This window comes from Sorex araneus, chromosome 2, assembly GCF_027595985.1.
Source record: "Sorex araneus isolate mSorAra2 chromosome 2, mSorAra2.pri, whole genome shotgun sequence".
Classification (NCBI taxonomy): Eukaryota; Metazoa; Chordata; class Mammalia; order Eulipotyphla; family Soricidae; genus Sorex; species Sorex araneus.
In genome coordinates this window covers 41,702,071-41,725,810 of record NC_073303.1, presented here as the reverse complement: position 1 = coordinate 41,725,810, position 23,740 = coordinate 41,702,071, and the positions used below count along the sequence as shown (strand labels likewise).

The window sequence follows — 23,740 nt, the reverse complement described above, 5'->3', positions numbered from 1 at the left end:
AACTGACTTATCAAGGGGCTGGAGAGAAAGCTCAGTAGGTCAGAGTCCAGGCTCTGTACACAGGAGCCCTGAGTAAGATCCCTGAGCTCTTCCAGGTGAGATTCCCGAGCATTAAATTTGGAGCAGCTCCTGAACACTGCTGGATATGGTCCAACGACTAAACAAAACAAAAGTAAACAAAATTTTATATAAGGGGAATCCCCATAAGACTCAAAGAATATCTTTCAAATGAATATCTTTCAAATATCCTTCAAATGAAAATCTGCAATCTCCAAAGGAATGGTCCAATGTAGAAAACATATTGGATGTAATATGTATCCAAATGAGAATATTATACCCGGCTAGGTTATCGTTCAAATTCTAAAATGTAACACACCGACAAAGAGCAGCTAAAGAAGTTCATGTTCTCTAAACCAGCACTGCAAGATGCATTAAATGGTCTAATTTATAAGCAAACAAAAGTCCAAAGAAACTACAACTGCAGAAATCCATATAAAAGGATGCAATAAATTCATTTATTTATTTCAAACATTGCATAGAGACGGGACCATTATGACAATGATGATTGGAAGAGATCGCTCTGGATGGGAGATGTGTGCTGAAAGTGGGTAAAGAACAAAGATGATGCCCTCTCAGTATCTGTATTGCAAACCATAATGTGCAAAAGGAAAGAGAGAGAGAGAGAGAGGGGGCGGGTAAAGTGCTGGAAAGGGGGATGTGGAAGAGAAATTGGGGACATTAGTGGTGGGAAATATACACTGGTAGAAGAATGGGAGTTGGAACATTGTATGACTGAAACCCAATCACAAAAGCTTTCCATCTCACTGGGATTAAAAAAAAAAAATGGGTGGAAAAGAATTATACAAATAGTTGCCAAATAGAAGCTGAAAAAACCATATTCATATCAGTAAAACTACAGAAATGAACTAAAAATGTAATGAAAGACAGAGAGACTCTGTAATGACCAAAGGATCTATCAAGAATATTGAGTCATTAATATACATGTACCTAACAAATGAACTTAAGCTAGTGCTAATAGGGTCAGCTCTATTGACAGTAGCACAATAGAATTAGCAGATGGAAAGAAACATTAGTAGTGAGAAGTGGGACTGTGGTGCTGGAGCATTGTACTCCTGAAACAACTCTGTTATGAACAACATTGTAAATCATGGAGTCTTAATAAAAATTAAAAGAAAAAAAAACCAGCTATAAACCTACAGCGACACCTGCAGGAATAGGTTAACACAGATAACTCAGCAAGATTATAGATGCATGAGCATAAAAATTCTGCTGGCATCATGGAATTATTTGATGCAAAAAAAGAAAGGATTCCAGAAGGCAAACTTAAAGACACAGAATTGGAGGCAGTAACTTGTGAGTTCAAGTATGCAATGTGTTCAGTGGCCGAGAACTGCCTCCCCAGGCCTCCAGCACGCGGGATACTCTCAATAGCTCGCCAGGCTTTCCCAGAGGGATGGAGGAATTGAACCTGGGTCAGCCGCATGCAAAGCAAATGCCCTGCCCTCTGTGCTATCGCTCTTTCTCTAGCTACTAGTACATATTAAACAATTAAATTTACTTCTTGTTAATACTTGCATTTTGTTTGGATGAACACAATAAGTGATACAGATTCCAAAACTTAGTCCGTAAATCCTAGACTCAGTCCTCAGAGCAGTTCAGCTTGTCTTTCCCCAGGGGGCCCTGTCTCTTAAGTCATAATTGACTTAAGACCATGCATCAAGACTGTGCTTTTATGCTTTCTATAGTGACCCATTTTGATGCTTTTGCTACTTGCCTCAGGTCAATCCAGGTCCCATTGTGAGGACGCCCTTTTTTGAAGTGTTAGGAACCTCAACCAAAGCAAGTAATTATGACCAATCCCAGGAGTAGATACATTTCAGAGTCAATTAAATCCCAAATATTAGGACCGTAGCATTAGTGTCCTTACTGTGTTTAAGCAAAGAACATTGCTCTAGAGTAAATATGAAAAGGAAAATAGGAAAGCAAATAATTCACTACAAATACAAAGTCCAAAGTGACCAGGTTTGACTCATAAGTATCCAAACCAGACTTGAGGAATGGTAACAATGAATGGTAAAGCACAAAGGAAAGATTAAAGATAAACTTGGGGAACTAGGGGTGTGCAAAAGAGCACTGTAAGTTTCTCTGGGGTAGAAAAAAAGGGCAATCCACTGATGAAGCCTAGAACACTTAGGGTTAATATCCAACAGCAACAGACAAAGAATAGAGTAGAGTCTTGCAGAAAACCTAGAGGATATCACTTAATCACTGAGAAATAGGTCATAGATAAATTTTTTAAAAATGAGATTAGGGATGCTTCATTAAAGAGATTTATGATAAAAATTTTGAATAGGAAAAATCTGAAGAGAGAATCTGCATATGAAGATCACATAGAACAAAATTCAATTTAAGAGGGAAAACATAAACGTATACCAGTCTCATGGAGGAAAGAATAAGAGAAATTAAAGATAAAATCACAGCAATGACTCAAGGGGAAGAGAAGAAAGAAACCAGGCTGGTGGGGAGGGAGGTGGGAATCTAAGAGACATTTCAAATTCTTTTAGACAGTGAGTCAGAGTCATGGGAGTTCCATAAAGTGGAGGGGAGGGAAGAGAGAGAGAGAGAGAGAGAGAGAGAGAGAGAGAGAGAGAGAGAGAGAGAGAGAGAGAGAGAGAGATCATAGATATCCAGGAAGCTAAAAGAAACCACCTGACTTTTTAATTCAAAAATAACCTACACTGGGGCTGGAGCAATAGCACAGCGGATAGGGTGTTTGCCTTGCATGAAGCAGACCTGGGTTCGATTCCCAGCACCCCATATGGTCCTCTGAGCACTGCCAGGAGTAATTCCTGAGTGCAGAGCCAGGAGTAACCCCTGTGCATCGCCAGGTCCGACCCGAAAACAAACAAAAAAATGACCTACACCAAGACACATTACTATTAAATTATGGGAAATCAATGACAAAAAATATTAAAGGCCAGAGAAAAATAACAGGCAGAAGTATCTCTCTCTCTCTCTCTCTCTCTCTCTCTTTTTACAGGCAGAAGTATCTCTAATAGGCTTTCATCCAACCTGTCAGAAATCCTGTAGGCTAAAGGGAATGGAATGGTATAATCTCACTATTAAATGACAAAGAACCGACAGCCAAGATTACTTTGTTTGGCAAAAATATCTTAAAAATATGATGAAGAAATAAAGTAGTTTGGACTGGAGCAATAGCACAGAGGGTAGGGAGTTTGCCTTGCACACAGCCGACCTGGGTTCGATTCCCAGCATCCCATATGGTCCCCTGAGCACCGCCAGGAGTAATTCCTGAGTGCAGAGCCAGGAATGACACCTGTGCATCACCAGGTGTGACCCAAAAAGAAAAAAAAAAGAAATAAAGTAGTTTTCCAGACAAATAAAATTGAATACACACGCTCCACAAGAAATGTTGAAAGAAAAACCAAAAGTAACAAATTTTTGAGCAGAGGATAAATAGTAACAGAACAAATAATATAGCAATAGAACAAATAATGAAATGTGATGACAAATTAAAAAGATAATTCGGAAGGAAGAAAAAGAACTGGTCTAGTCAAATAATAATTAATAAATGTAAACATGAAAAAGGGCTTTTTTAGATAAAGAAAGTCACCAAGGTAACCACAAAGTAAAAATCTGTAGCAAGACATTTAGAAGGAAAAAAAATGAAGAAATGAAGAGAATCACCAGGGAAAACCATCTGCAAAGAAATGATAAACAAATACAACAAAAGCCAAAGAAATATAAGACCACCAGAAAACAAAAGATAGACAGTCAGAAAGCTACCTATACTTAAGTAATTAAGTATACTGTAATCATTCTAAATGTGAATGATTTGAAGTAAAGTTACAGAAAGACACAGAATGGCTGGATGGATAATTAAACATTTTTCTTCCTCTCTCTCTCTCTCTTTCTTTATCTCTCTCTCTCCCCTCATCCCGCCCATCTATCTTTCTTTCTGGTCTCAGCCCAGCCATACTCAGGCTTTCTCCTAGTTCTGCACTTAGGAATCACTCCTGGAGGGCTCAGGAGTGATTATGAGGTGTTGGGGATCGAACCCAGGTTGCCTGCGTGCAAGGTGAGCTACCTAGCCAATGTATTATTGCTCCAGCCCAGGGTCTGCTATTTTCTTAACTTATAAAATAAACTTGCAATTGAAAAAAATCTACCAAGAGACAATGGTGGATATTATGCATTGATCCAGGGGTGAATCTAATAAGAATAATATACAATAGCCATCAGTATATATGTACCCAACATGGGACATCTAAATATGCAAAGCAACTTTTAACAGACCTCAAGGGATACATCAAAAGTGACACAATAATTGTAGGGGATTTCAACAAAACATAACTCAGAGTAATAAATAGATCATACAGAAAACAATAAATCAGGGGCTGGAGCGATAGCACAGCGGGTAGGGCGTTTACCTTGCACGCGGCCAACCCAGGTTCGAATCCCAGCATCCCGTATGGTCCCCTGAGCACCGCCAGGAGTAATTCCTGAGTGTAGAACCAGGAGTAACCCCTGTGCATCGCCGGGTGTGACCCAAAAACCAAAAAAAAAAGGAAAACAATAAATCATAAAATTATGACATTAAATGAAGACATCAGAGAGTTAGCTCTATCTATGGGACCTTCCATCCCCAAAGAAATAAATATGAACTTCTCAACAGCACTTAGAAAGTGCTATCTCAAGGATAGATCATAGTTGGGTGACAAAAACAGTCTTAATAAATAGATAAAAAAATTGACATCATATCAATAATTCTTTCTGATATTCTTTTGGACTGATATTCTGATATTCTTTTGGACTCAATTCTTTTGGACTCAACTGGTACTCAGTTGCAAAAAGAAAACAGGAAAATCACAACTACATGAGACACATTGACATTTAAACAACTCTGGGGTTAATAAAGAAATCAACAGAGAAAATAAAAAGTTACCTGAGAGATAGAACAGGGATTAAGGCACTTATCTTGCATGTGACTGACTCCACTTTGATCTCTGAGCACAAAACCAGAAATAGCTCCTGAGCACATTAGATAAACAGCAGATAATTATACTAGATGGGACAAAATAAAAGCAGCAGTAAGAGAAATTCAGAGCCAGAGTTAAAGGACAACGGGTAGGACACTTGCCTTGCACGTTGCAGACCTAGGTTCAATCCCCAGCACCCCACATCGACCCCCAAGGAGTTATCTCTAAGCAGAGGACCAGGGAAAGCCCTGAGCACTGCTTGGCATATCCCCCAAATACAAAAACAAAAACAAAAAATAAGAAGGACAGCCATCACTATACAGGTCCACATCAATAAATAATAAAAGTCTCACATAAACAATTTAATTTTACACATGAAAGGATAAAAATGGAGAAGTAAACAATTAACAAAAAGTTGGTAGAAGGAAAAAAATAATAAAAGTTACATTGGAAATAAATTAAAAGGCTAATGCAAAAGATCAATGAGAATAAGAGCTAGGAATCAACTTAAGAAAGGAAGTAGAGGGGCCGGAGCGATAGCACAGGGGGTAGGGCGTTTGCCTTGCATGCGGCCGACCTGGGTTCGATCCCTGACATCTCATATGGTCCCCCAACCACTGCCAGGAGTAATTCCTGAGTGCAAAGCCAGGAGTAACCCCTCAGCATCGCTGGGTGTGACCCAAAAAGCAAAAAAAAAAAAAAAAAAAAAGAAGTGGAAAGACTTACACCTTAAAATAAAATAGCACAACAAGAAAAAGAAAAATATTTTATGTTCAAGGATCAGAAGAATTAACATGGTCAAAGTGATCATTTTATTCAGAGTCATACAATTTCCATATAAATATTAGTGACATTCTTCCAGTACTTAGAAGAAACTCTACTAAAATTTGTGTTGAATTATAAAACTCACCAAATAGCTAAATCTACTCTGAGAAAAATAGATAGGAGGCCTTGAAATTCTTGTCTCTAAACTTATATATAAATATAAAGTTATCAAAATTGTGTTACTAGGATAAAGATAATTTTTAGGTCAATAGAATAGAATTGAAGCTCAAATTTATGAACCATTAATTATGACAAAGGTACATGATGTGTGGAGCAAGGATAAAACCTCTTCAATGAATAGTGCAGGGGAAACAGAAGATCCATGTAAAACAAAAAAGAAAGCAAGAAAAAAGAAAAGAAAAAAATGAAGAAAAGAGCAAGAAAAAGAAAAAAGGAAGAAAGAAAAATAAGAAATGATCTATATTTTATACTACACACAAAAGTTACTATAAAGACCTTGAAGTTTGACCTTGAGGAATCCATAAAATACATTAAGGAAAATATACTAAATTCTCCACGAAGTGGACCTTAGATGTCTTTTCAACAATGGAACTTCACCGGCAAAGATAGCAACAATAAAAAGTAAACACGAATACATAAAATCTAAACGGTTTTACGTGGTTGGACCAGAGAGACGGTATAGTGGGTAGGATGCTTATCTTGCACGTGGTCCACTCTGGTTTGATGCCCCATTATGGTCCCCCTTGTCTGACTAGAGTGATCCTGAGCACAGAGTCAGGAATTTAACTGAGTACAGCTGGGTGTGACCCCCAAACCATAACAAATAAAAGTTTTTGCAATGCAAATGACACTCAGGATAAAGTAAAAAGATATTCTACTAAATGGGAGAAAACATTTTGATGTCATACATCAGATAAACTGCTAATATCTGAGATATAGCACTCAAAACTCAATAACAGGAAAACCAATAACCCAATCAAAAATGGAGATTACTGTAAATAATTGCTAAAACAGTGTTACAATTTTATTTTATAATTTTTATAGTCATATATATTAGGTTTACATTCTCTCATATTCCCATTATTTGTTTTTTTAGATTCAAATGAGAAGTATAGATAACATATATAGAAATCAAATTTATTTTTATATCTAATTTGACAATACTTTCCTTTTTTTCTTTCTTTCTTGTTGCTCACCCCCGGCAGTGTTCAGGGCTTACTCCTTTCTTTTTTTTGTAATAGTTTTTGATTAAGAAAGGGAGTCACACATTTGACTGTCATAACTGAAGCTTGCATGAGTAGAACCAATGTTAGGTAAATGGACTTCAGAGATTCAAAAAACAATTTTCAATTCTAACTAGAAGGATTCTACCTCTAGTAAAGTTAACAACAACAACAAAAGCCCAGATACTAAAATTAATAAAGGAGACTGTGCTCAGGAATCAGTCTGGGCAGAGCTTGGGGGACCCCACCGTATGGAACACCAGGGATGGACCCTGTGGCTCTGTGCAATCCCTGGTATGATCTCTCCGCCCTGACAATCTTTTTCTTCTGATTTGATAGTTTGATCCTATCAAATTTGATGCTACCGTCGATACATATATAGACCAACATATCTCTTCTACTCTTTCTATGTGGCTATTGTCTTTTTGCTTTGTTGCTCTAGTTTCTTTGGTAATAAGGTGACATTTGAAAGGTGTACCCAAAACCAGTCAGGCTAAGCTGGTACTCTAGACTGGGGGTATCTGGAGGTTTATGGGATGAAAAAGCAGTTATTTCATTTTCATGGGAGCCACACCCTTGATGCTCCAGTGTCCTGGAGGTCACTCACAGTGGTACTCCACCAGGTATAGGTCTAGTGTCCGGTGTTCAGTGTCTGGTGGTGCTGAGACGGATGGGTCATGCAATGCTAGGGTTTAAGTCTGGCACCTCACACGTGCCTGCATGTCCTTTGGGCCATCTCCTTGGCCTTCTAAAATCCCATTTACAATATGATGGTTTATTTTTAAATTTAAAAGAAAAAATTTTTTGTGGTAGTTTTTGATTAAGAAAGGGAGTCACACATTTGACTGTTATAACTGAAGCTTGGATAAATAGAACCAAAGCTAGGTAAATGGGATAAATCAGAGGTGTTAGGTAAATCAGAGATGCAAAAAGCAATTTTCAATTCTAATAAGTAGAATTCTACCTCTAGTGGAAGTTAACAACAAGGACAACAACAAAAAGCCCTAATTAATAAAGGAGACTAAGGTATGGATGGGTAGAATACAGTAGAACTGGGAGTTGAATATCCACATTGAAATTAGTTTAGGAAGAAGAGTGTAGACTCCATCACTCAGAAATGGTTGAAATTTGCTTATAAATGGATGGACATGGAGAGTATCATGCTGAGTGAAATGAGTCATCAGGAGAGGGACAGACACAGAATGCCTGCATTCATTTGTGGGATATGTAAAAGAAAAAAGCACTCAACTAATATCCAAGGCCAGGAAAAACAGGGACCAGGAGGACTGGTCAGTGGTTGGAAGCTTGGCACAAGTGTGTGCAGGGCAAGACAAAAGGCAGATCAGACATAAAAGGGACCAGTATGACAATAATAGCTAGGAATAATCACTCTGGACAAGAAGTGAATGTTGGAAGTACTTAAAGGGATATACATGATAACCACCATAATGCCCTAAAGCGGGGGGGGGGCAGGAGAGAGAGAGAGAGAGAGAGAGAGAGAGAGAGAGAGAGAGAGAGAGAGAGAGAGAGAGAGAGAGAGAGAAATACCTGCCACAGAGGTAGGCACAAAGGGGTGGGGATGAGTTGGTCGGAGGGAAATTGGGGACATTAGCAATGGGAAATGTACAGCGGTGAAGGATGGGTATTAGAACATTATATAATTGAAACCGAATCATGAACAGTCTTGTAGCGGTGTATCTTATTGTGATTCACTAGAAAAAAGAAAGAAAAAGAAAAAAACTTACATTACACTAAATTAAAAAATAATAAAGAAATGGTTGAATGGAAATGTGTCGTATCTGCTCCAAATTGTACCTGCTTGAACAGGTGGGGCAACAGGATTGGAAAATATGTTGTATGACATCCTATGTCAGTGTCCTGACTTGAAGAGTATGTCTTATGGAAGAAAAACTCTTCTCTTATGTAGGTCTTCCCAGTGTATATTTTTCTGTTTCCCACAAAATGTTCTATTTACTGGTACTGAATATGGATCATTTGGGTAACACATGAAAGAAATCTCTAGGACTAGCCATACCATGTTGGGTAACATGATATGTAAATCAATATGAAAATATTTTTTATGACATATGTTTTCATGGCAAGGACTGAAATAATAAAATCCACCAGGGACAGCTTATCAATGACAATTATGGAAAAGTTTGGAACCCAGCTTCATGTTGTTTTTCAGGAATGAGGTAAGCTGTTTCCTCCTTAGTGGCTTCCTGTCCCGTGAATCCCAAGGCAAGGGCTGTCCTGCTTCTCCCGGTGAAGCGATCATAATGAGACCATAGGGAAATGAGCTGACAGCATCCTTTGCTTAGAGCTATATTTTAGGACCCACAATTTACTTACACAGACTCATCAAGAAGCCCAGCTAGGTGAGTACTTCATTTCCCACTTTCCTGAACAGTGAGTGCTGACTTCCGGGCTGGAATGTGATGAGGCGAGAGTTTCTCATTAAAGTTTTAGGACAATTCTTTTCTGATAATTGTGTTCTTATAAGCCAGAAATAGAAGTAGGTGGTTGAGGACAAAATATAGATGCTATTAATATTATAAGATATAAATTAATGTATTTGTGGAGAGAAATGTATTCTTTTGTGGTGTATTTTAATTAGTTGCAATAGTTCTTGCGATAGTAAATTAGCTGAACTATAAATTATTTTATACACTTATGTAACGTAGTCTCTTTAAGATATGAAATTTATGAACTAATACTTGTTACTTTATGTATATAAATACTTTAATAGATTATTAAAACTGTATCACTGTTTAATGTTAGGAAATAAAAAATGCCCTTCATATTTCACAGGATGAAATTTACCAGGTTATCATAAATAACATTTTCTTTTATGGGGTTATAATAATTATTAATAAATAAATTATTTCCAGTTACTACAAAATTGTCTTGAAAACATATATTAAATGTTATTTAAATCAGCTATTAAATCTACTACTTGTTATTTGTGAAATTGATGACCATATCATATAGAGACTTATAAAATTCATTATGATTTAAATAGTTTATTAAAATAAATTCAATTCCATTACCTTATTTTAAATCAAATTTTATAAAATATTCTATATATTAGTTTGGGTGACATTTTTAGTAATGAAAGACAGCAATTTATAAAATGTTAGTGACATAGGATTTCTTTAGTATAAAAAAAATCTTGTAACTTGTTTCTTTTTTGTCTTCTCTGAATGATTCAAAAACATATTCACACAAAATGATAAATAGATTTCAGCAGGAATGTAGAAATTCACAGGTTAACATTATTTGCTTTAGTTCAGAGAGTGTCTTCTTTCTATTTTCTGTTTCTTTCTTTTCCTTTTTGGCTTTTGGGCCACACTCAGTGGTACTCAGAGCTTTCCCTGGCTGTCATCCGGGATCATCTGGGATGTCTGCGGTAGAACCTGGTTGGCCACGTGCAGGGCAAGCACCCTGCCCACAGTACTAACTTTCTGTCCCTATTATCTCTTTCTCTGAAGTGGAAGTCAGAGGTACTAAAATCAGAACAACTTAAAAACGGAAGGACCAAAGTAATGATGATATAGTGTATACGTGGCTGTAAGGTCATCAGACATTCAAAAAGCTCGGTCAGTGAAAAGCCTTTATTTCTCTGATGACAGAGCATTTTTAGTTTGTCTTCAACCAATGTTGCACTAATTTATGCAACACTCCCGTCCCCACCCACACCCCCGCGAATTTTTTACGAAGGAGGGAGAGAAGGTCGAGAGCACCGAGAGATGGAGTGTCACTAACACAGAGGAGGTCATGTTGACACACCTGATTTGATGCAGAAAAGAGGCAAAAGCCCAGACTTCGGAAAGAGAGTTAGGGTTCTGTTTAACTTATTTCTTTGGTGAAGGTAAATAAGCCCAACATCGGACAGAATTTTAAAATTTCTAAAAATCTCTAAGAAGCACTCCAGTGTTTCCCTCTCTCCTGCTTCAGTGACATTTCTCTTGCTCAGGGCTTTCCTTAGAGGTTCTTTGAGTTGTCTTGTAGTTAAATGAGATTTAAAAGGAGCATTTTGCTTCTGGCTGCGGGTTTATCTAAAATAAGCTCAGTTGTCACAGAAAAATTGCTTTTTTCATGGTATCCTAAACTTATCAAAATATTTCCTCTGGCATCTTACAGTTCACAAAGAATTTTCAGGAGGGAGATAGAGCGATAGCACAGCTGGTAGGGCGTTTGCCTTGCGCGGGGCTGACCTGGGTTCGATTCCCAGCATCCCATATGGTCCCCCAGCACCACCAGGAGTAATTCCTGAGTGTATGAGCCAGGAGTAACCCCTGTGCATTGCCGGGTGTGACCCCTCCTCCCCAAAAAAGAAAAAAAAATCTTAAAAATTTTTTTTCAGGAATTGGACTGGATTATGTAGTGTAGGTCGTTCCATTTTCTACCATTGTTCCTTGTATCTTAGGTTGTAACTATTGCTACTTAACCAACTACCCATCTCCCCTCACCATGAAGTCACTAGCTATTTTCACAATAGTTTTATGCTGTCAATAATAGTCATGGGTTTAGTTATTCATAAAATTTGGCAAATTTGATTAGGAAAGAGATGCTGTTTATTGACATAATGAAATAAAGTATCACATTTTGTTAGATTGATATTAAAGTATGCACAAAATGAAAATGTGCAAGGCAGAATTTAAAAATTGCAAAATTATATCATTGATAAAATTTAAAATTAGGCATTGTTAGAAGAAAAATATAAAAAACATTATTTAAATAATCAGATATTATAAATAATATAGATATTTTATGAAAAATATAAAAACAAATGTAAATAAAATGCATAAATATAATTTAAAAAACTTAATTTTCTCAAAAATCTCATTTGCTCTAAAATGAACAGAATTTGGATTCCTACAAATGCTTTTTTTGGGTATTGCTTTAGTTGCTGGGTCACACTCAGAGATGCTTAGAGGTTACTTCTGGCTCTGCACTCAGGGTGGTGCTTAGGGCATCATATCGGATGCAGGGGATGGAACCAGAGTTGGTCATGTGCAACGTAAATGCCCTACCTCCTGTGCTAATCACTCTGGCCCCCCATAAATGGTTTTATCCTTCATGAAAGCATGTCTTTCAGAGTCTGATCTAAATGTCGAGGCTTTATGATCAGTCATTGATATTAGTTCTAATATGTTATTTTACCCACCATTTTCATGCACTTTACATATACCTTGGGGTTTACAATACTGATAATAGTTAAAAATGAAGCCAGAATAATAAGACTGAATTGAACCTTTTTTTTTTCAGTGTATCCATTAATTTCACCCACAGACCCCAGCAATTTCTGGTTATCACTTCTCATACTAAGAGCACATATTTGCATTCAGATTTATAAGGTCTTAAATTCTCAGTTATGAACCAACTCTCCTTTACTCTCAGGGAAACATCTGTGAATTTTTAGTTCATTTTTTTATGGAATGCATAATGTTTTCAAATCCCATGGATTTTTAAAAAAATGGTGGGTTGCCAGATTCACTAAATAAAAATATAGGATATAGGACTGGTGAGATAATACACAGGTTAAGGTGCTTGCCTTCCACACACCCAAGCCCTGTGGTTTGATATGGTCCCCTAAGCATTACCAGGAGTGATCTCTGAGCACAGTCAGGTGTGTTTTAACACCCCGTTCCTCTCACCTTTCAACTCCAGGATACACAGTTAAGTTTAAAATTTAAAAGTATTGATGGAGTGTCTTTAGTATTTTGGTGGTATAATATCAAAACTACAAATGTTAACGGGATTCTAAATATGTTACCATATTAATTATTATAATCATGACTATCACGAGAATCACTTGTTTTGTATCACTTGTCTTCCTGTTGATCTTCAATTTGCTCGAGCGGGCGCCAGTAACGTCTCCATTTGTCCCTGTCGCGTGCTAGTGTAGCCCAATGATATCTGCTCGCTCCAGGAATAGGAAGAGTCTCAAACTCAGGGTTTTGATGAAGAAGTCTGACCATCTTGTAGGTGGACGGCCACGTGGTCTTTTGACATCTCGTGGAATCCAGTCGGTAACAGCTCTAGTCCAGTGGTCATCTCTGAATCGCATTACGTGTCCGGCCCATCTGATTCTTGATTGTCGATGGAGGTCGGAGCTCCAAATTCCTTCTCTCACTTGAGTGAGACGTGATACTCCTAGCATAGCTCTTTCGATTCTTCTTTGGGAGACCCGAATAGCATTCTCATCCTGTTTGTGTAGGGCCCAGGTCTCTGAGGTGTAAGTTAGCATAGGAAGAACGGTGGAATCGAAAATCCACGGTGGAATCGCCCGGAGTCGGAGGTCCTTCGTCCTCTTAACCACTTCTTTGACGCTCTTGAAGGCGTTCCACGCTGCTCTCTTCCTCCTGCACAGTTCTGGCGCCAAGTCGTTCCTCATGCTAATTCTCGACCCAGGTACACATAGCTGCTGCATTTGGAGATGTTCGTTCCATTGAGAGCAAATGGAGTATCAGGAACTAGTTCGTTAGTTCACAAGAATAACAATTGAAAATGAATTTATTTTACATTGACAAATTCTCTGCAAGATGAAAACTGCAATACTAATTTTTGGCACATTTATACAATATGTTCACATTCATGTATTACAATTGTGTGCAAGGCTTTAGGGATACTGGTACTTAAGTATTTATTATTTATCTGAAACTGAAATTATTTTGTACTCTGTAAACCCCAATTCAAAGAATACATAATGGTCAGGTGTAGGCCCTTTATTTTTATTTTATTTTTTTTTTTTGCTTTTTGGGTCACACCTGGCGATGCACAGGGGTTACTCCTGGCTCTGCACTCAGGAATTACCCCTGGCCGTGCTCAGGGGACCATATGGGATGCTGGGATTTGAACCCGGGTCGGCCGCGTGCAAGGCAAACCCCCTACCCGCTGTGCTATCTCTCCAGCCCCGGCCCTTTATATTTTTTACAGTCAGGTATCTGTTTCTAAAGACATGGGAAAATAGTCCAGCCTGAAGTGTAGTCTCAAGTAAGATCAGTAGGTGAGTCTTTATGTAACTTACTGAATGTCATAAAGGTAAGAAACATGTTATTTTTCCTCTTGAGTATCAAGGGTTTTAGCAATATCTTCCTGAGATGAGGAGAATATACATGGACTATCTCTGCATGAGACCAAACAGGCACAAGTGTGCAATTATTTTGTGGAGACAATTAGTAATTTAGTGTCACTCTCCTAACCCTAGGCATTTGAATAAACTAGGTAACAAGACTGAAGAGAAGTAAAGTTCAGAAGGAATTAAGTAAATATCAGTTGGCTTTATCATAGTTTATAGTATCCTGGATTATAGGTTGGGTCACATATATTCCAAGAGTTCATAAATGTACCGCACCCCCCCAAACCCAAAACAAAACATCAAACAATTTAACAACTTGTCATAGTGACATGATGTGGAGTAAACTGAAAAGAATATTAGATTTTTTCAGAACTGCGAGGTTACTTTCTCCACTTGCATAAAACTTACTTCAGTTCACTTGCACAATTGCCATGATTTATTTTTATATTCATACAACTATCATAAGTGTAATATATACTTGGGGGACAAACCTGATGATACTCAGGGGTTACTCCTGGATCTGAGTCAGGAATTACTCCTGGCAGTGCACAAGGAACCATATGGAATGATAATCAAACTTTGGCCTGCCGCTTGCAAAACACATGTCCTACCCTCTATTCTATGTCTCTAGTCTGATCATGTTGTAGGTTAAATGAAGGAAAGAGAGAGACTTAGGTACTACTGGAACACAGATACTGTGACTTGACATTACATGGACAGTGTGTTCCCTCTATATAAATGACTATGGATGTATTGATGTTTAATTTATAAATATATATGCACACATTTATACACACATACATATATTTGGAGTGCAAAACAATGCTTACATGCTGTATTTCTTAGATAGTCAGGGCTAATTGGGAATAAATCAATGAATTAAAATAATAGGTTTAATTTGTGTGTGAAGTAAAATAGCTTTATTGGAAGTATGAGAGAGAGAAGAGAGAAAATATAGGGAACCCCATAATGTGAAAAAAAAAAAGGAATTGCACACCCCAGATTGGGATGCAGGTAACTCCAAATGGGATGTGCTAGTAGGATGAATTTTGACTAGGAACAAATAGCACTGACCATGGGTCCTTAATTATTTTCTTCCCAGAAGCTTAAAGTATTTCCCCTCTTTTTCCACTAAGATGGTCACTTTACGTCGCCTTACCATTACCCAAGGCCTTTATTTCCTAGTTGGAATTGGCCTAGCTGCCAACACATTCCTCCTTCTCTTCCACATTTTCATACTTTGTCTGGGTCACAGGCCTAAGCAGATCGACCTTGTCCGCTGCCACTTGGCCCTTGTCCATGTAATTATGCTCCTAACTTTACTGTTTTTGATGTGTCCAGACCTGTACGAATCACTGGGCTTTCAGGACGACTTCAAATGTAAGGCATTTGTCTTTACGAACAGGGTGATGCGGGGCCTTGTCATCTGCACCACCTGCCTCCTGACCGTGCTCCAGGCCCTCACCCTCAGCCACAGCAACTCCTGGCTGGCCAGGTTCAAACAGAGAACTCCAACTGCCACCATCTGCTCTATCTTCCTCTTCTGGGTAATCAATTTGTCTGTCTGTATTGATCTCATAATCTACACTGTTTCTTCAAATGGGACGAAGAGCAATTTTCCAACCATCAGTAAATTCTGCACCCTTTCTCCAAAAATCTCCAGTGACTTGCTTTTCCTGGTGACAATCTCCAGAGATACCACTGTTGTTGGGGTGATGCTGCTTTCAAGTGCATACATGGTGATGCTCTTGCTTAGGCATCAGAAGAGATCTCAACACCTGACCACCAGTCTTTCTCCAAGAGTCTCCATGGAGAAAAGGGCTACTCTGATTATCCTGGTCCTGGTGAGTTTCTTTGTGGTCACGTGCTGGACAGACTGTATCATCTCATTCTACTTACTCATGCTATGGGTTTTTCACCCACTCATAATCGTTGTTCAGAGGTTTGCGGTCAGTTTTTATGCCATTGTCAGTCCCTTAGTGCTAATTATTTCTGATCGAAGGATAACTGCTATGATGAAAAACATGAGACACAGGTGTACATTCTAAGAATTATTATTATTACTATTTTTTGCTTCTTGGGTCACACCCGGAGATGCACAGGGGTAACTCCTGGCTCATGAACTCAGGAGTTACTCCTGGCGGTGCTCAGGGGGCCATATGGGATGCTGGGATTCGAACCTGGGTCGGCCACGTGCAAGGCAAACGCCCTACCAGCTGTGCTATCACTCCAGCCCCCATTCTAAGAATTATTAATGAATATAATTCTCTTTTTTTTAATTTGTTTTTTTTTTTGGCCATACCTGGCGATGCTCGGAGGTAAAGTTACACCTGGCTTTGCACTTAGAAATTACTCCTGCTAGTGCTCAGGAGATTCTATGGGATGCTGCAGATGATGATGAACTCAGGTTGGCTGCATGCAAGACAAACGCCCACTATACCATCACTCCAGCCCCATGAAAATAATTCTTAAAGATAGATGTATTTTGATCAGGTCAATTATCCATGCAGCCAAGAATATGATAGTTTACTGTAATTAAAATGTGTGAAACACTCATGTTTAAATACTCTTAAATCTGAAGTTCCAAGAACTTGCTGCCTTTTAAGCTTTATAACCACTAAAATTTGACATTCTCTCATGCTTACTTGCTCTTAATGTCTATTTTTATTCTTTTAACATTATACAAGATATCTGGAAGAAGATCTTATTGAGGAGTACACTTAAGGAAATTGGACTTATAATAAAATAGTTCAATAATTCTGAGTTCATTTTGCTTGGAAAAATAAAATAGTTCATTAAAGTTATTTTCTTAATGTATCCAATTATAGGATGCACAATTGTCTTCCAACACTCAATATTTCTTTCTCTATTCATAAGCTTTACGAAGTCTTGAAATTTTGGTCTCCTCTTTATAGTTTATTATTCATTTTCAACTGGATTTTATTTATTTTTTAAATTACTGATGAAACATGGCTTATAATTTAATAATATATTATCTGTTATCAAACTTATTGTTTTGGGGGGGTCTCTCACGTGGTGCTCAGGAGGCCTAGGGAGGCTGTTGTTTGAAGGCAACTATCCAAGGATATTGTCTTGCATATTCCCTATGGTGCTGGGGATTGCTTGGGCCACCTGGGGGTCTTCAGAGCCTCTTGTGTCATACCTATGGTGCTCAGGAGGCCTTACGGAGGTACTTAGTGCTGTTCAAGGACACTGTTTTGCCAAGGATTGAACTGGGGTCAACTATATGCAAGGCACATGTCTTAACATGTACTGTATCCCTGGCCCCTTACTAAAATTTATTATTTTTTTGGTCTACTTCTCTTTGTGTTATGCAGATTGATAATCACTTCTGCTGTGTAATTTTCTTTTCTTGTTATTTGACATACTGCATTTTTGGAACTAAGTATTTGTGTTTGGATTTCAACTAAAAGTGTGTAAACTGCCATTTCTTTTATTGCTCTGATTCAATGCTTTGTGTATTCTAGTGAAGACATTTTTTTGGTGTGTGTTCTATTCTTCATTACATATATATGTACATATATGTATATATATTCATTGGTTCCTTTTACTCTATTTAGCTCTATAGATGCTACTTGTCCAACAATGGGGTGATATGCTGATGAGTCCAAATTAGTTTGAAAATACGTGTAGTATTCCCAAACTACCAAGAATTATAGCCAATTATAGTCTACCTTAACTATGTTCAGGACATATCCATTAGCCTACAGTTGGGTTATTATCTTAATTTTTATTTCAGCAGTAATTGTCTTCCTCCTTTTCTCTTTAGAAGCTGAAGATACATATTATGGGTTAAGAGAACACAAAACTTATCATCCAAAACGTTCTCAACACAGTGTGTTGTAGAGTATTAATTGCCTACATTGGTAAACTGTGGTCAAGGAAGCTCCAGCTTAAAGCCAGTGTCCAGAATAACTAGAAATTTTAGTGTCATTTATTGTTTCGCTGACCAAATTCAAAGTACAACTTACTAAGTGTGGACACTTACACTACTGCAAAGCCCAAAAATCATAAGTAGAGTTTTTATAAATCAGAAACTATGGGTATTCATTCATTTTAATTTTACAGTTTACTATTTCTCTCTCCTGCACAGCAGAGTCTGGCAAGCTCCCTGTGTCATATTCGATATGCCAAAAACAGTAACAAGTCTCACAATGGAGACGTTACTGGTGCCCACTTGAGCAAATTGATGAACAAAGGGATGACAGTGCTACAGTGCTACTATTTCTCTCACCACTCACTCTAGTATTTAACTCACATATTTTATGTTAAGCTTATTTATTTATTTTCTGCAAATATAGGTACATATTTGGATGTTTTTCCAACTATGCACGTTCAGTTCATGGTTTTCTTTTTTTTCTTTTCTTTTCTTTCCTTTTTTTTTCATTTTTGGGTCACACTGGGCGATGCTCAGGGATTACTCCTGGCTCTGCACTCAGGAATTACTCCTGGCGGTGCTCGGGGGACCATATGGAATGCTGGGAATCAAACCCGGGTCAGCTGCATGCAAGTCAAATGCCCTACCCGCTGTGCTATTACTCCAGTCCCTGATTTTCTAGTCTTACAAAATCATTTTAATTTCCTGGTTTTTTTCCCCATTAGGCAACGAGCAAAGCATTTTTGAAATATTTAAAACATACTCCCCAAGTGTAGAGAGAAAGCATCACTGTATCATTGTCAACTCATTGTTCATCGATTTGCTTGAGTGGGCACCAATAATGTCTCCATTTGTCCCAGCCCTGAGATTTTAGCAGCTTCTCCTTACTCATCTTTCCAAATGATTCGAGGCTCTTTCAGGGTCAGGCGAACGAGACCTGTTATAGTTACTGTATTTGGCATATTGAATATACTGAGGGGAGCTTTCAGGCTCTTCTGTATAGAGAGAAAGTATAGGGAATATTGTCTGCCATGGAGCAGGGGGAGTGTGGGAAAGGGGATATTGGTGGTGGGGAATGCTTACTGGTGGAGGGATGGGTGTTTGATCATTGTGTGATTGTAACCCAAACATGAAGAAAATATATGCTACCCAGCATCTAAGTTTGGGGTTGATGTCTGTTACTTTCTTTTTCATTCTCTTGTATTTCTTAATTGAAAACTGAATTTTGCATTTGGTTATCTCACATTTGGAATGATTCAATTTATTTCTCAAAGGCAGGATGGACTAGCTACAGAATTTGGAGTTTTGTGTGATCAAATAGTATCTAAAGGGAGTACTGGATTCTCAGTTTTATTTCTACAAAGAATTCATTTTCATTTACTTTTAGGGTCTCACTCCATGATGCTCAGGGGTTAGTCCTGGCTCTGCACTCAGAAATGACTCCTGGTGTTGCTTGGGGAACCATATGAGATGCTTGGGATTGGACCCGGGTCAGATCCAAGCAAGGCAAACACCCTACCTGCTGTACTATCACTCCTCCCTTAATATAATTAATCTGTTTGTTGTCCTGGGAAGTTCACATATTTTCCCATCAGTTCTATTTTTAAGTATTTAAGTTTTTAATGAAGAGTAAATATGTGGGGCCTAGAGAGATAGGACAAACAGGCAATGTTCTTACCTTGCATGCTGCTGACCCAAGTTGGATCCCTGACACCCCAATATAGTCCCTTGAGCTTCTCCAGGAATGATCCCCTAAATAAAGAGCCAGGAGTAAGCTATGAGCACTTCTGGGTGGTCCCCTAGGCCCCCAAAAGGAATAAATATGCTGCTATAAGAAAAGATGAAATCATCCAGTTTGTTGCAACTTGGATGGAACTGGAAAGCATCATGCTGGGCAAAATGAGGTAGAGGGAGAAGGGCAAGCACAAGATAATTTCACTTATCTCTGGTGTTTAAGGAGATTAAGAAATAGAGTCAATAATATCAATTGATAACAAACTCTGGGTTTGGGAGTACAGGCTGAGAACGCCAGATTGCGGGGAGATGAAGTTGACTGGTGGTGACACAAGGGCATAGACGGGGCACCTTGGGCAGTTTATTTTGCTAAGTGTGTACAGATCTTCCATAACATATTCTGTAAGGGAGTATTGGGAGAATTTGGCAAATGTTTGTTCTTTGAGTATAGTTATACTATTTTCTCCTTAGCATATCTCCTACTCTGTGAAAGTAGAGTTGGATTTTTTACTTATTTATAGTAAGTATTTAACGATCTTGAATAAAATTTGTATTTTACTAGATATTACCTGCTAGTTACATTGTTCCTCCACCTGTCCCCTAAAATGTCTGGTGGCCGCCAACTTTCAGAACCCAATGAGGAGTGCAGGTATGTGGGTTCAGTGATGGCAAACTCCAGGCCTCAAGGAATAGGGCATGGGTCGGTCGTTCTCATCCCCTCATCCCCATGGGAGCCTGGAGGTCACATTCACAAACTGCTTCCAGCTGCTCCTTAATGGCCGTGATCCAGAGACACACAAAAGAATCTCCGAACCAAGCACTCGCTGCAAAAATTTCTACAAATTTTTGTAGACCCTAATTATCTAAAACTTTAGAATTCCAGGAGCACGCGGCCACTCTTGCAGCCACATGACATCTTATGCTATTCATAACCAGCAATACAAAAGAGAGTTTGGGGCAGACTGTCTGCATAGAGATAGGGGGAGGGGTGGGATGGGGAATACTGGGGACTTTGGTTGTGGAAGATGTGCACAGGTGGAGGGTTGGGTAATCGATCATTGTATGACTAAAACTCCATCAGGAAAGCTGTGTAGCTGTGATTTAAAAAATAATAATAAATAAAAATTAACATTCTGAATAAAAAAACTGATGTGGAGTTCATGTCCAATTCAATCAGCTCAATCAATGGCTGAATAAATAGCAGTACTCCAACATTAAACATAAATCTTGTCATAAGGAAAAATTAAGACAAAGACAGCTTCACTGTTGAATTCTACCAAACTTTTAATGTGAAAATCATTATAAATTTTTATTTTATTTATTTAAAAATTTTTGGTGTTTGGACCACACCCAGCAGTGCTCAGGTCTTACTCTTGACTTACTCTGCATTCAGGGATTGCTCCTGGCTGGGGGATCATATGCCATGCTGGATCAAACCTGGGTCAAACATAGCTGTGTGGGGTTGGGAGTGAAACGGAGGATATTGGTGGGGTGGGAAATGTACACTGGTGATGTTGGATAACACTGGTTTGTCCTTTCTGCCTTGCCACAGGGAGCTTAGGTTTATTGGGTTGCACCCATTCACAGTGCTCCCAAGGCACTCCCATTCCTCTATGTTTATCTGTAACCTCTTTCTTTGTGCTCTGCTTCTCCAACTGGTCAATCACCTTTATATCCTAATTAGACTCTGTTAACGTGTAAATACTGCTTTTTTTTCCTCCTTATGTCCTTTACATAGTTAATTAAGAGCAATGTCCTTTTTGTACAGATACAGGAAGACAGTTAATGCTATGCTTTTGTAGCTTGAGAGTTAATTGACTCTGAATAATATTCACTCCTGGGCATCTGTTTTCTCTTGACTTAAGCCTCAGTGCCCTTACTTCCTAGCACCCCCAAAACAGGGTCCTGATGAGGGACTGGATGGATCCAGCACAAGCTGTGACCTACCCTGGCATTGAAATGGGCCAAGCCAAAGTGCCATAATACTTAACTATAAGTTAAGAGCTCGGTCATGGACAAATTCTGTCATGATCCAAAAGGTTAACAACTAGATTAGGACCCTGCTAGGGATAGGAAAGATTAATCTGGCCTGAGCACTGTAAGTCTGGGATCTACAGTGAGATGTTCCCAGGAGAGCCACCCTGCAAGTTTAATATATCTCTTCCTGTGTCCATACAAAATAACTAACATTAAGAAGTAGAATTAAGATGTTAATTAAGTTACTGGAATAAGGAAAGGATAAAAGTCCCTAAGTGACCCGTGGGCTGATCCTCTGGCAGCAGGTGATCAGGAAGGGCTCTGATGTGTTGATTGTGCTGCCTGACCTGGGTGTGGTTGCTACCGCAATGCTGGGAGTTGGTGAGAGACTAGAGAGAGACGTAGGCAGGGAATGGGAGCATAGAGAGACAAGCGAGGGAGACAGGAGGAGATGGGAATGAGGGGCTCAGTGAGACTGGAACAGGCACGTGGGGAGAATGGAATAAATGGCAACTGATCACCAACCAGCCTGGCCCTCGTTTCCTCCTTTGTCCGCCCATGGCATCGGCTGTCCCTGGTGGGGAAGTGGCCCGAGACCACCGAATGCAGGCGGCGAGAGAGAGAGAGAGAGAGAGAGAGAGAGAGAGAGAGAGAGAGACAGACAGACAGACAGACAGACAGACAGACAGAGAGACAGAGAGAGAGAGACAGAGAGAGAGACAGAGAGACAGACAGACAGAGAGCCTTGGAATTCCTAGTTGTGTGGTGATTACACAGCGGAAGGGACAGGTATTGGAACATTGTATGACTGAAACCCAATCACAAACAATTTTGTAACTGTGTATTTTATGGTGATTCAACAGAACAAAACAGAATAAAGACAAAAACCTACTATTCTTCAAATGAAAACTTAAGTGTTCTGATAAATACATTTTGTTAGGAAAAAAAGATAAAAGGTTTAGGACCAGAAAACTGGCTCTAACGATAGCAAAATCCTGAAGGAAGGGCTGCTCAAGAGATAAGGGTCTGAGAATGCTTTCATGGTCCATAAATTCCTAATTCCTTGAGTTAAAATAGCAAACTGTCCTGAACATGGCCCCTGCTAATCATACTCAGGTCTGGGTGACAATGCTCTGTCCTGCTTACTCTAGAAAATCTTTGTATTGTGAAATTATAATCAATAAAAATGGTGAACAAGAAGCACTGGAGACCTAAATTAAAGTATTAAATAAAAATTAATTAAATTTAAAGGGAAATTAAAATATTATTTAATTTTAAAATAAAATCAATAATTTAATCAATAACTAATTTCAGCTGTTGGAATAGTCTTTTCACTGTGTTCAGTGACCTGCTGGACACATGCTCTGAAGTGAGAAAGGGTGTAAGCTAGAGCGGGACAGATGGCAATAGACGATTGCTGCAGATACAGGCCCACCTTCCTGCCAGTAGTTTCACCTGACAGACCTGCTGGGAGTTTTATGGGGATTCTCAGATGTGAATCTGCTTTTTTTCTTGTTCCTTTTAGAAGTCTGTTTGTGGGGACATTGTTGGTGAGAAACGTACGTTGGTGTAGGGATGGGTGTTGGAATATTATACAACTGAAACTCAATCATGAACAACCTTATAATTGTGTATCTCACTGTGATTCAATAAAAACCTTGAAAAGAGAAAGAAGTCTGTTTGTGGCTGGAGGGATAATACATCGGGTAGGGCACTTGCCTTGCACATGGCTGGCTTAAGCTTAATCCTTAGCACCCCATGTGGTCTCCTAAGCCCGGCAAGAGTGATCCCTGAGCAGTGAGCCAGAAGTAAACCCTGAACATCACCGAGTTTGGTACTCCACAATAAAAAGAAACCAAAACAAAACAAAATTAGAAATATCTGTTTTTGCTTTTGCAATTTTAATTACATGATAATTACAGCATGTAACTGCTTAAATTTATTTTGTTGACAACCCCAAACTTCTTGGACCCAGGTATTTGTCTTCATCTTTTAATTGGGGGCATTTCCAGAGGCA

The 23,740-nt window shown here is 38.7% G+C and overlaps 1 protein-coding gene across 1 annotated transcript; it reads left to right on the top strand.

Moving 5' to 3' along the window:
* Positions 1-15,250: 15,250 nt before the first annotated feature.
* LOC101540778 (putative vomeronasal receptor-like protein 4) lies at positions 15,251-23,296 on the top strand. Its single transcript, XM_004620130.2, has 2 exons — positions 15,251-15,958; positions 23,249-23,296. The coding sequence occupies exons 1-2, from the start codon at positions 15,251-15,253 to the stop codon at positions 23,294-23,296; spliced, it is 756 nt and encodes a 251-aa protein (XP_004620187.2).
* The last annotated feature ends 444 nt before the right edge of the window (positions 23,297-23,740 follow it).